General features: G+C 45.2%; 1 protein-coding gene across 1 annotated transcript in view; it reads right to left on the reverse strand.

Moving 5' to 3' along the window:
• LOC110402371 (cytosolic carboxypeptidase 6-like) overlaps window positions 2,404-12,767 on the reverse strand; it is an 865,976-nt gene continuing 855,612 nt past the window's right edge. The window contains exon 14 of the mRNA XM_021404385.1: window positions 2,404-2,775. Within this exon, the coding sequence (XP_021260060.1) occupies window positions 2,652-2,775 (124 nt within the window). The 3' untranslated portion in view covers window positions 2,404-2,651. The remainder of the gene's footprint in view (window positions 2,776-12,767) is intronic.

The raw sequence follows: 12,767 nt of genomic DNA on the forward strand, positions 1-12,767 counted from the left end.
AATTATCAGACTTCCAAACCAGGCTGATGTTTTAGATGGGCTGAGGTTTACAAACCAATGTCCCAGAGCAGAGCAGGTGAGCTCACAGCCCGTAAACACACTTGTGCTCCTGTGGCATTTGGGCTGCTTTCACACACAATTTTACTGACTTTGGTTTCCATCCGGTGAGGCACGTTGAGGTGGAGAGTGATAGATGTTAGTGACTTTGCAGCTGGCATACTAAGAGAGGGCCAAAGCAGAAGAGAATTCTGTATTTAAACTGCAAAGGGAGGAGAAAATAAGGTTATCCAAGCCACGTGAGTGGGATCAAAAATGAATCATCAAGGCTGAAAAATGGCTAACCTCTGATCCCTGAAACCACAAAATCTGGTTGCTGTCGTGTGTCTGCTGATCTAATTTTTACACTCTCCACTCCATCCGAAGGAGACGCGTTTCCATTGCAGATGGGCTGCCATTGCAGCTAAACAATCAATGCCTGATTACTTCAAACGCTTCACTCTCAGGGATGCACAATTAACCAGTCCCACATTTGACACTGCAAGGGGAGCGCAGTATTTTCTGGGAATGTCTGACAAGTTTCAAATGTAAAAAACCACAAATTAAATGGCCCAGCAGATAATGACGGTCAGTGCCCTGGCAGTTAGATAATGTGCGCGCTCCAAAGCAAGGCAATTAGAAGCTATAAAAACAAATTTACAGTGTTAGAGCAAAGGTCAGAAATCCTCAGCCATTACCGAAGGCTTGATTTTATTTATTTATTTATTTTTGAGTGGACACCAGAGTCTATTTCCAGAAAGTGAGCACAAATTCATATATGTGAGGTGGCCACTCACCTATGAGAGCAGATTATGATTTCTGGGCCATGCAAACCCCACTAGTTCGGTGCATGGAGAATAATACCAAGGCTACCTGGCGATCCCATCAAGTCCTTACCCTGAGGCCATACCTTTCTGAATGCAGGAATCAGTCCATGCTGCTTACAGACAAGACACAATATTACAGCCTGCCTCTCAGGAGAGTTTGCAGATGTCTCTCCCTTTGCCACTGAAGGTTTTGTCTTGTCCTCTGTCCTCCTGTTTTCTAAGGAGCAGGAGAATAATGCATTGCTAGCAAAAAAAGGATTGTCTCTTCGTCTCTTGAGTTTGTTCAAATTAGGAATATGCTATCAGGATTATCATAGAATCATAGAATCGTAGAATTAGCTACGTTGGAAAAGACCTACAAGATCATCCAGTCCAACCATCCACCTGCCACCAACAACCCCACTAAACCATGTCTCTCAATGCTATATACACCAGACATTACCCAACTCAACTCATCCAACACATAGCAGCTCTCTGTTTCTACAGTGGAGTGCTCTAACCTGCTCCTTAGAAATAGGAGGAGATTCCAGACAGGGCTGAGGCTGGAAAAACGACAGATGCTGTAAATCTGCTTACCAAGCCCTGGCTTCTTCAGAGCAGGAAGCCCAAGGATGGAAGAGAAAAGCAGGTGGGCATCTCCAGGGGTACCTACATGAGGATGCCCAAGAGAGCTAATCCAAATACATTTAGGGTGTAAACTGTAAAGGTGATTAGTCAAACCACAGTAAGCTCCTATGTGGATATGCTCCTTCGGAGTTAAAGTAGCCATAATTCAATTCATTCATTGAGCTCATTTCCAAAAGTAAATTAAGGTAGAGTAAATTAAATTAAACCATCTGACAGCACCTTCATTTTGAAAGGGATTGTTAACATGGACCCAGCCTACTTCCTACAGTAATGCAGATTACTTTCCCCTGCTGGGCAGGCACGCTGGCTCCCTGGGCCAGCCGGCTCCCTGGGCCAGCCTTGAAGTGGTGTGTTTTTACACACTCTTTGTTCAGGGATGTCTGAAAGCAGGACCCAGGCTGAAGTGTATTTGACTGTTTGCACGTGCTTTAGAATGCATGCTTAAATCCAGGGTGAAATCCTTCCAGCCAACACTGGTTCCCAAGACCTTGAGGAGGCAACTGATGTAGTGGGGTGTTTTGGCAAGTGCTCTGCTGAAAGCTGGCCAAGCACTGCAAATCTCCCCAAACCCTGCAAATGGATCCTTTTCACTGAACCCACGCAAACGTGTCACAGTTTAAAACCTGAAAAGCTTTCCTTAATGACAGCTACAAGTATCAAGAGTTGCATAAAGCGTGTAGACGTGCGTGGGAGTGAGCTGACAGATTATAATTACCAATAGCAAAGGGGGAAAAAATAAAAATTATTTTTTGAGGCAAAACATATAATTTTCCTTTAAACCATAGTAGTGCTCCCATTTACAGCCCTGGAATTCAGACTGAAGTTGTTTGACTCCTTAGCAGGTTTTTATTTATTTTTTTTTTTNTATATGTAGCCAGTAACACTCTTTTTTTTTTTTTTTTTTTTTTTTCCCAGAGATGAGAGCTAAAAAAAAAAAAAGGCCTGAAATTGATTTACCGTCTATAAATAAAAAAGAATCAATGGTAAAATTTCTAGCTAATTTCCTTCTCCCTCGTTCCCCTTTGGACTATTTGTTATCTTAGAAATACTTATCTGGGGAAAAAAAAAAAGAGAAATATCAGCAGTTCCAGCTCCAGCTGCACTCCTCCGCCTTGCCCCCCAATCCAGCCCTTCTCTCCTCTCCTCTCCTCTCCTCTCCTCTCATCGTGCAGAGAGAGACTGGTCCTTCAGGTGTGCCTGGCTCCTCTTCTCTGGCTTGCCGTCAGCATGGCTGGTCCCCTGGCCCTGCTGGGTGGTGCATTTAAAAACTGGCAGCTTTTCCTTCCTGCCAAAAGAAGAGAGAGAGGACAGGTGTTATGAATGCTGTTGTGTTCCTGCAGCAGATAAGCAAAGCCTGGGTGGCTGAGCTCTGAGGAGATGCCATGTGCAGTCTCACAGGGAAGTGCATCTGCAAGGGATGAGGCTTTAGCTGCTCAAAAGAAATTAGAGGTAGTTAAGAGAAATTAGAGCTGGTGTCCGGCTCCTCTGGCCAGAGCAGGGTTAGTCCTTCCAGGAGACTTCAAGGGCTCCGCACTATCCCTGAGCTCTCCAAGAGAAAGCCCCCCCCTGCTTCCCTTTGGGCCAGTGTACTTACAGCTGTTTTCTCCTCACCGCATTCTTGAAACATTTCACATCATTTCTCCCCATTATCAGCCATCATATCACTGTGAATATGTCCTTCTGGGGCAGATACTGCTTCCAGGACAGCTGGTTCCCAGGTCTGCTCACCATTGCATTGCCCCCGCTATGAGGAAGGCTCACAGCCATGGCCAAGCTCTGCCCACGTGGCTCTTACCCATCGCACTGCATGTGATGCCAGTGATTCCAGCACTTCCATTAACTCCAAATATTTAACGGTAATGTAAAACTTGCCACTCTCATTTGGGGCCTGGCCCTTTCAGCACCCTTTGGGCTGCAGGCCTAGCAGAGCAGTGGGGGTTCAACTGCTGACCTCCAAGAGCAGAATTATGCAAAATACAAAGCCCTCTTTCAGTGATGCCCCAGGAGTTCACAGGATAACCACTGAGCTCATCGCAGCCTGGCACGGCAGCACCAGCCTTGTGGCTTCCTGCAGCCTGTCCAGGGGAGCAGAGCTGCTTTGTGCAGTTCTGGTCTCACTGTGCGCTTCCCAGGCAAAGTGCTGCTGGGTGTGTGTTTACAGCATGCACGCTGGATGTTTGCAGCTTTAAGGAAAAGTAAATCTCTAGCCTTTATTATCTGTTAATTCTTTAATGTTTCTATTCTGTTTACTTACACAGCCTCTTTGCTTAAAGGCCTTAATTAAACGTCCCCATATCACAGCCCAGCACTTCCACCACCCTCTGGCTCCTGATGGTTGTGTGTCACAGCATGACAGGCACAAGAAGCCTCAGCCTGTCTGTCTGTCCATCTAGCTGCTGGGCAGAGCCAATCCTGGGAAGCAACACCCTCGTACCCTGAGATATAGCTATGATGGGAGGCTGAGCGTGAAGGGCCGCAGGTCCCACAGCCCTGTACCTCGCTGTGCTGAGGCTGTGCTGGAGCAGGAATCTCTGCCATGTGACACCACAGAATCACGGAATCACAGAATATCCTGAGTTGGCAGGAACCAACAAAGCCTATTGAGTCCAACTCCTGGCTTCTTGCAAGACCACCCAAAATCCAAACCCTGTGTCTGAGAGCACTGTCCAAACACTCCTTGAACAGTTTCAAGGGCTGTGCCCACTGCCCTGGGGAGCTGTTCCATGCCCATCACCCTCTGGTGCAGACCCTCTCCCTAACCCTCACCTGACCCTCCCCTGACATGGCTCCATGCTGTTCCCTCAGGCCCTGTTATGTCACCAGAGAGCAGAGCTCAGCATTGCCCCTCTGCTCCCTGTGAGGAGCTGCGGCTGCCATGAGACCCTTCATATACTTCTTATATTGTTATCATGCATTTAAAAATTTAAAAAATAACAGAAATAATGTAGGGACCAATGGGGCATGTGACTGAGGGAGCTTCCCTGCCCCAGCCCTCCCCTCCCCAGTGCCATCATGGCTGCCACCACTTTAGCATCTACTGTCCCTCCAGAGTTCAACCAACCTACGGCACAGTGATATTTTGAAGAGAAAAACAGAGACAAAAATAAATAAATTAGGACCCTGGGAGGGAGACCTGAGAGGCACACAGAAGTGAGAACAAGTGCTTTCTCTGGTTCTGTGTATAATTACATTGACAAGTTCCTAGACAACGCTGGAGACCCAAACACAGCAGCAGCTGTGGACTAAACAGAGAATCACGCAAAACATAGGGAGGCACGTCAGTCAAGACATCCCTGCCCTGGGGCTGCCCCTGTTACTGCTGACAGCCTGCACATGCCCAGCACTGAACGGGCAGGGCTTACCCCAACAGAAGCAACCACCTTCCCAGAAAGGCAAACCAAGCTGTCTCCTCTTCGCAAGAGAAGGAAGCAACGTAAGAAACATGCAAAGAGGATTTCTGCATCTGTGTAACACCAGAACAGCAAACCCCGGTTAACCAACAGCACTTACGGGTGGGATTTTTATACACTGCCCTTTTTTAGCAGCTATCCAAGCATTAGTTGTGCCGAAGCATCGCAAATATCAAGCACGCAGTTCACACCAGATTCTTGTGACAAAGTGATTTTTGGCTGTACAGCCAATTGATAGACAGTTGTGATCAAATCACAGCTCTGCTGCGTGCTCATTGCACATACAACAGTTAATCTTGCAGCCATGCAAACTGTTTTGCAAATCTCAGAGGCATAGCAATTACAATACCAAATTTATACCGCATCTCTCAGTCAACTAATTGTACATCCAAAAATCACCACTTGAATAATCTGAATACATTCACCTTTACTGCTAAAAAAACCTTCAGTACATGCGTGATCTCAACATAATTTTGAGTTATGGAACCCATGGGGAAAAAAGCCAACCTCTGATTTCAACAGCAAAATTGCTTCATTCTAAATACAGCAGGAGCATAATTCACATGGAGGTCTGGCATCTTGGTGTTTCCAGAGAGGCTTTTTTTCATGTTCTACAAAATGGAGATGTTGCTTGCTTTCGCTCTCTCAGCCCATATTTAGGAATTCAAACCCTATATACATCTACACCAAATGTACCGCACATGTTCACCTCTAAAACAATTTCGTTGGTATTTTTAATTGTTAGGAAATCTTAAACATCTCAAAATGAATTATCAGACTTCCAAACCAGGCTGATGTTTTAGATGGGCTGAGGTTTACAAACCAATGTCCCAGAGCAGAGCAGGTGAGCTCACAGCCCGTAAACACACTTGTGCTCCTGTGGCATTTGGGCTGCTTTCACACACAATTTTACTGACTTTGGTTTCCATCCGGTGAGGCACGTTGAGGTGGAGAGTGATAGATGTTAGTGACTTTGCAGCTGGCATACTAAGAGAGGGCCAAAGCAGAAGAGAATTCTGTATTTAAACTGCAAAGGGAGGAGAAAATAAGGTTATCCAAGCCACGTGAGTGGGATCAAAAATGAATCATCAAGGCTGAAAAATGGCTAACCTCTGATCCCTGAAACCACGAAATCTGGTTGCTGTCGTGTGTCTGCTGATCTAATTTTTACACTCTCCACTCCATCCGAAGGAGACGCGTTTCCATTGCAGATGGGCTGCCATTGCAGCTAAACAATCAATGCCTGATTACTTCAAACGCTTCACTCTCAGGGATGCACAATTAACCAGTCCCACATTTGACACTGCAAGGGGAGCGCAGTATTTTCTGGGAATGTCTGACAAGTTTCAAATGTAAAAAACCACAAATTAAATGGCCCAGCAGATAATGACGGTCAGTGCCCTGGCAGTTAGATAATGTGCGCGCTCCAAAGCAAGGCAATTAGAAGCTATAAAAACAAATTTACAGTGTTAGAGCAAAGGTCAGAAATCCTCAGCCATTACCGAAGGCTTGATTTTATTTATTTATTTATTTTTGAGTGGTCACCAGAGTCTATTTCCAGAAAGTGAGCACAAATTCATATATGTGAGGTGGCCACTCACCTATGAGAGCAGATTATGATTTCTGGGCCATGCAAACCCCACTAGTTCGGTGCATGGAGAATAATACCAAGGCTACCTGGCGATCCCATCAAGTCCTTACCCTGAGGCCATACCTTTCTGAATGCAGGAATCAGTCCATGCTGCTTACAGACAAGACACAATATTACAGCCTGCCTCTCAGGAGAGTTTGCAGATGTCTCTCCCTTTGCCACTGAAGGTTTTGTCTTGTCCTCTGTCCTCCTGTTTTCTAAGGAGCAGGAGAATAATGCATTGCTAGCAAAAAAAGGATTGTCTCTTCGTCTCTTGAGTTTGTTCAAATTAGGAATATGCTATCAGGATTATCATAGAATCATAGAATCGTAGAATTAGCTACGTTGGAAAAGACCTACAAGATCATCCAGTCCAACCATCCACCTGCCACCAACAACCCCACTAAACCATGTCTCTCAATGCTATATACACCAGACATTACCCAACTCAACTCATCCAACACATAGCAGCTCTCTGTTTCTACAGTGGAGTGCTCTAACCTGCTCCTTAGAAATAGGAGGAGATTCCAGACAGGGCTGAGGCTGGAAAAACGACAGATGCTGTAAATCTGCTTACCAAGCCCTGGCTTCTTCAGAGCAGGAAGCCCAAGGATGGAAGAGAAAAGCAGGTGGGCATCTCCAGGGGTACCTACATGAGGATGCCCAAGAGAGCTAATCCAAATACATTTAGGGTGTAAACTGTAAAGGTGATTAGTCAAACCACAGTAAGCTCCTATGTGGATATGCTCCTTCGGAGTTAAAGTAGCCATAATTCAATTCATTCATTGAGCTCATTTCCAAAAGTAAATTAAGGTAGAGTAAATTAAATTAAACCATCTGACAGCACCTTCATTTTGAAAGGGATTGTTAACATGGACCCAGCCTACTTCCTACAGTAATGCAGATTACTTTCCCCTGCTGGGCAGGCACGCTGGCTCCCTGGGCCAGCCGGCTCCCTGGGCCAGCCTTGAAGTGGTGTGTTTTTACACACTCTTTGTTCAGGGATGTCTGAAAGCAGGACCCAGGCTGAAGTGTATTTGACTGTTTGCACGTGCTTTAGAATGCATGCTTAAATCCAGGGTGAAATCCTTCCAGCCAACACTGGTTCCCAAGACCTTGAGGAGGCAACTGATGTAGTGGGGTGTTTTGGCAAGTGCTCTGCTGAAAGCTGGCCAAGCACTGCAAATCTCCCCAAACCCTGCAAATGGATCCTTTTCACTGAACCCACGCAAACGTGTCACAGTTTAAAACCTGAAAAGCTTTCCTTAATGACAGCTACAAGTATCAAGAGTTGCATAAAGCGTGTAGACGTGCGTGGGAGTGAGCTGACAGATTATAATTACCAATAGCAAAGGGGGAAAAAATAAAAATTATTTTTTGAGGCAAAACATATAATTTTCCTTTAAACCATAGTAGTGCTCCCATTTACAGCCCTGGAATTCAGACTGAAGTTGTTTGACTCCTTAGCAGGTTTTTATTTATTTTTTTTTTTCCATTTGAAGGTGCGCTGGCCAATGTGGGAAGATAAAGCAGGGCTTTTTTTAGACACTCATATGAGCTTTGCACTGTTTGAACATGAAGGGAATGGGTAAGATGTCCTGCAGGCTCCCAAAGCATTTCTGCCCTAGCTGGTAGGATTGCGCATCACTGCAGCCCCAAACAGCCCTGCCAGGGGCACAGGGAAGATTCTTAAATTTGGACTACAAAAGTGACACAGCTATGGGGCACCCATTGGCCAGGTCCAGGTTAAACGCCCAGGAGGGGCTGCAGTCCTGTCTCTGAGCCAGGCTGGTGATGGAGGATATTGCAGCTGATTCGCTTTTTTCTCTCTTCATTTCCTCCTTTCTCTACAAATGGTAACCAGTTTTGCTGATCTTCCTCTGGAGCAACACTGGAGGAAGGGGGATAAACAATTTACTTTGCTGTGTCAGCACCATTCAAGAGCCATTGCCAATACTCTCAGACTGCAGTGGGGTGAGGTACTGATGTTACAAGACGCCCAGGGAGGTGAGAAGCCTGTGTGCATCCTCGGTGGGCAAGGGAAATGGCCAGACCTGCTAAGGTCTTCAGGAGTATTTCAGATCAAACTTCTTCTAGAGCAGTGTTGCCTCAACAAAATTTATAATTCTTTCTAGGATGTGCACTTTTTTTTTTTTTTTTTTTTTCTTTCCCTTAAGACTGCTCTCCCACTGAAAATGGTGGGGGGGAAAAGATGACAAGACAGCATTTTAAGTTTGGGGGAAGTGAGCTGCGGTGACAGCAAACAGGGCCCCAAGAGAATGACAAGAAGCAGCCATCTACATAAAGCAGACAGGTGGCTTCACTCCCAGCTCTCATTTCAGACATGGCCAGGTCAAAGAAAGCGCCGACAGATGCAGGTAAAACCTCAAAAATCCTGAAGGCAGATCTTAAAAGTGTAGAGAGGAGTTTTTCTGAAAGACAGTACAAGTGGACTGGGAAGAACATCCCAGATCCCATGGGACAGAAGGACCCCCCCCCCCCCCCAGCACGTGGGAGAAAGCAGCAAATCACCAGCATGGCATCAGTCAGAGCCTGGGGGCTCACGCAACCTCTGAACATCTCTTTAGTGTCAGATGGGGCTTAGCATTTGAATGACTGAGTTGTCCTGACAGAAGTGTCTCCCATACAGGAGAAGACATTCTCCATCTCCACCCATTGTGATGCAGATGATGTTTTCCATCACCTGAGGATGACGGGGCAGTCCCGTGGGCCTATCCATCCGGTTGGATACACAGCTGTGAACTTATACATCATCATTAAGGCTGCAAAGTGAAGCAGCAAGAGGAGGAATTGCCAGAATAAAGGCTGTCAGAGCAATTTTAATTCAACCTCCTGGTGGATATGCCTTCTGATGCAGTCTTTAATTACCTCATCACAGCCTACTTTTTCTTCAATAAGACTGCTGCTTCATTCAGGGCACAACAAACAGGCAGCAATTAAAGAAGGGCCAGTCAATATTTTGTTCTGTCTTTTTTTTGTTCAGTGTGTTACTCCAGGCATTATTTGCTGCATGCCATCAAGTCCCTGCTCTTAGACAGGACTATTCCTCTTCTCCTGGACTTCATGTGTATCAGTATGGTGACTGAGAGCTTCCCACATAGGAACGGATTTCTTTTCCTACACCCCTATGAGCAGAGGGCCTGGGTTTTGCCTGGTGCAGAAATGAGTTGCAGAATACTCTGCTGGCAAGGTGAGATTTTTCAGGGCACTTACAAGGTGTCTGTTCAAAGCCCAGCTCCCCTAACCTTTGTCAGATCCATGAGCACTCAGCATTTCCATAATTTGGACCTCAGTGAACACAGAGAACCAGAAACATGGGAGTAGCAGCTCTCAGAAAAAAGAGTCAGCAGTTTGAGAGGCAGTAGCGACTTTGCTGACGCTGCTGTGCTGGAGCACAGCTCTGCTGCACAGTCAATGAGCCAGGAGGGAAAGAACAGAGCAATGATGGCGTGGGCAAAGGCCTAAGGCAGCACAAGGTGACTTGCGTTTGCAAATTTTTGCACTGCAAGATTTCTGTTTTTTTTTTTTTCTTTAACAGATGCATTCTGCTTTCTCTTCATCTCCTACAAAAATTTTGCCTTTTATACCAAAGATTTCAGGAGGACATTTCTTGCTTTCAACACAACCAGTGCTAACCTTTACTCTGGCACAAACAGAGAAGTATGCTCAGGACAGACACAGCAAGATGCTTGTGCCTCTGACAGAGTCACAGGGAATCCCACTCAAATTCCTTCCAGTGAGTGCAGCAGGAGCAGAATTTGTTAGCCACTGAGCAGCATAAAACAGCACTGCAAGAAGAGGAGAGGAAGGGCATGAACTTCCATTGCCAACCAGACAGCAGCGTTGTGCGCTGTGCTCTCCTGCTCTGTCCCCACTTAACCCAGCCTTGGAGAGAGATGCCTTTGTGTGCTGGTGGACTTTCCTAAGCCTTTCTGAAGCACACTGAAGTGGCAGCTCTCTGTTCTCCAGCAGCTTCTGTAGGCAGCATATCGGTCTCACTCTTCTAGAAATTCATGGGCCTACTGGTTTATCACTCAGAAAGTGTCCAGCATTTTCAGCAAGGCTTTTAATTCATTAGCATAGGAAAATATTCTAACCTTCCTGCCCTCCCCAGCTGAGTCATCGATGCTTTCCTATCTTGCTGCAGATATATCACCTTCAGGAAAATAATTGCTTAGCATGCTGGTAACAACGGACATCATCTTTCTGAACTAGGCATTCATTTAGGATCACAGGGTCCTTGCAAGAGCAGGGCTGTGGGATACACTGGGGATACCACAGGTCCAACTGTATATCCAAACAGCTGGATTCACTTACAGGCACATAAGCACCTGATTCAGATACAGCTATTCCTCTTTCCATCTTGGAAAAAGCTTTACAAGTGCTTGGCCCCAGTGTCAGTCTTTGCTTTGTAACCAGAGCTGCTGTTCTTGCCTCTTGCTCCAGGTGATCCTAATTCAGTTCTTGCTGAACTGCCAGCACTGTCCATACTTTAGGATAGTTGTTGTCAGACAGCCTGAGAGGGCTAAAGGCGCCTGAATCTGGGTACTAGCAGTACTTGTATTAATTTTCAGGACCATCCCTTCCTTTCTATGCCTCAATTTCCTTCTGTGCACCACGGTGATCACAAGGTAAACATTTCCTTCTTTAAGGTCCTTCAGTCAAGATGTACTCTGGAAGTGATTCAGGTTGCTGTTATTTCCAGGGCTATCGTTATAACACATTTTGGCTGCATTAACTCCCTCAAACAGAAATCATTCTGCCTGTAGTAGACTGGGACAAAGCAGCCAATTAGTTGTCTCTTACATGTTTATTAACTCTGCAGCTTTCTTTCAATGAGTACGTGGAATCTGGTAATGTTTAAATATATTTTCATAAACTGTGGGCACAACATGTCCTGTTTCAATCTAATAACCATACCATATAATTAGTCCTGATTACACAGATATTTAGTATCATTTTACATATTCCAGTCCTTTCCTAATGCCACTGCCCAGCCAAGGCAGATTTAAAGCCACAGCTATCTTCTTCCTCCTCCCCAGCAGTTTGCTAGGTTTTCTTTTGCACAGGTTTGCAGTTAACACGACAGCTTCAAATAAGATTTCTTTTCATTGATGTACTTTTAATAACATACACAGTCTCTGATCAAATGTCAGGTGCCAAGGCCCACGAGACAAATAGAAGGCATTTGTCTACTTACAGGGAAGACCAGCATTTGAAAGCTATCGAGAAATTAACAACGTGAATTTTCAAAATCTATTCCTAAAACATCTCTTGGCTTTAGGCTGAACATTTACTGTATTTAGGATTTTACTGTGAGGTAGCACTCCCCAGACAAAAGATTCCTCACCCCATTAGATTCTGGTGGGTGGAGAAGAGAAATCTGCTCTGTTCAACCTGATTATAGATGTGTATCTTTCCCTGCTGGCATGGCTGTCTCTATAGAGATGGACATGGATATTTGATGAGATTAAAATGCTTCAGTTACCACTGTCAGTGGTTCTTTAATTTAAAATGAAGAAGCCAAACAAACATTCTTTCTGATGAGGTAACTGAATGACGCTACGGAAAAGCACTTTGCTGTCAGGTGGTAATTAGGTTCAGTAATAGTCGTGGAGGTTGTGGCCCCTGGGAATCTGAAAGAAATGATACATTCAATTTCCAGAGGAAAGGGAGATGCTGGATGCTTTTCTCTGCTAACCCTGCAGGTCTCCGCAGATAAGAGCATTCAGAGCTGCAGCGCTGACAGTCCTCCTTGAGCCAGCCTAAACTGTTGTGTCGAGATCACGAACACAGAATGGGAGATGGACCCAAAGTAGGGCCTTTAAATGCTTAATGCAGTCAGGCTGGCTCAGACCGCGTGCATAAGGAACTGTCAGAACGGCTGCACCAAAAGGAATTTTAAAGTCTGCTGAAGGGTATTCCAGCAATTGCTCTATGGCCTGGGCTGATAATTGTAACATCCATCTTACGCATCGATGGAAAATCTTCAGTAGGAAAGTGTTCCTTTGCAAATGAGCAACTGTTCCCACAGGTACTTTTTTAAGGAGAAAAAGAGGAGAAAAGAAGGGAGTGATTTTCAAGGGTCATCTGCATTCCTTGCTGGAGAGGAACAATTCCATTTAGAACTCGATTTTCCATTGCAAATATAAACTATACTTGGTTGTGGTATTAAAACAAACAATTCCAAACTTTCCAATTGATCTAAATGCATTT

Source organism: Numida meleagris, chromosome 7, assembly GCF_002078875.1.
Source record: "Numida meleagris isolate 19003 breed g44 Domestic line chromosome 7, NumMel1.0, whole genome shotgun sequence".
Classification (NCBI taxonomy): Eukaryota; Metazoa; Chordata; class Aves; order Galliformes; family Numididae; genus Numida; species Numida meleagris.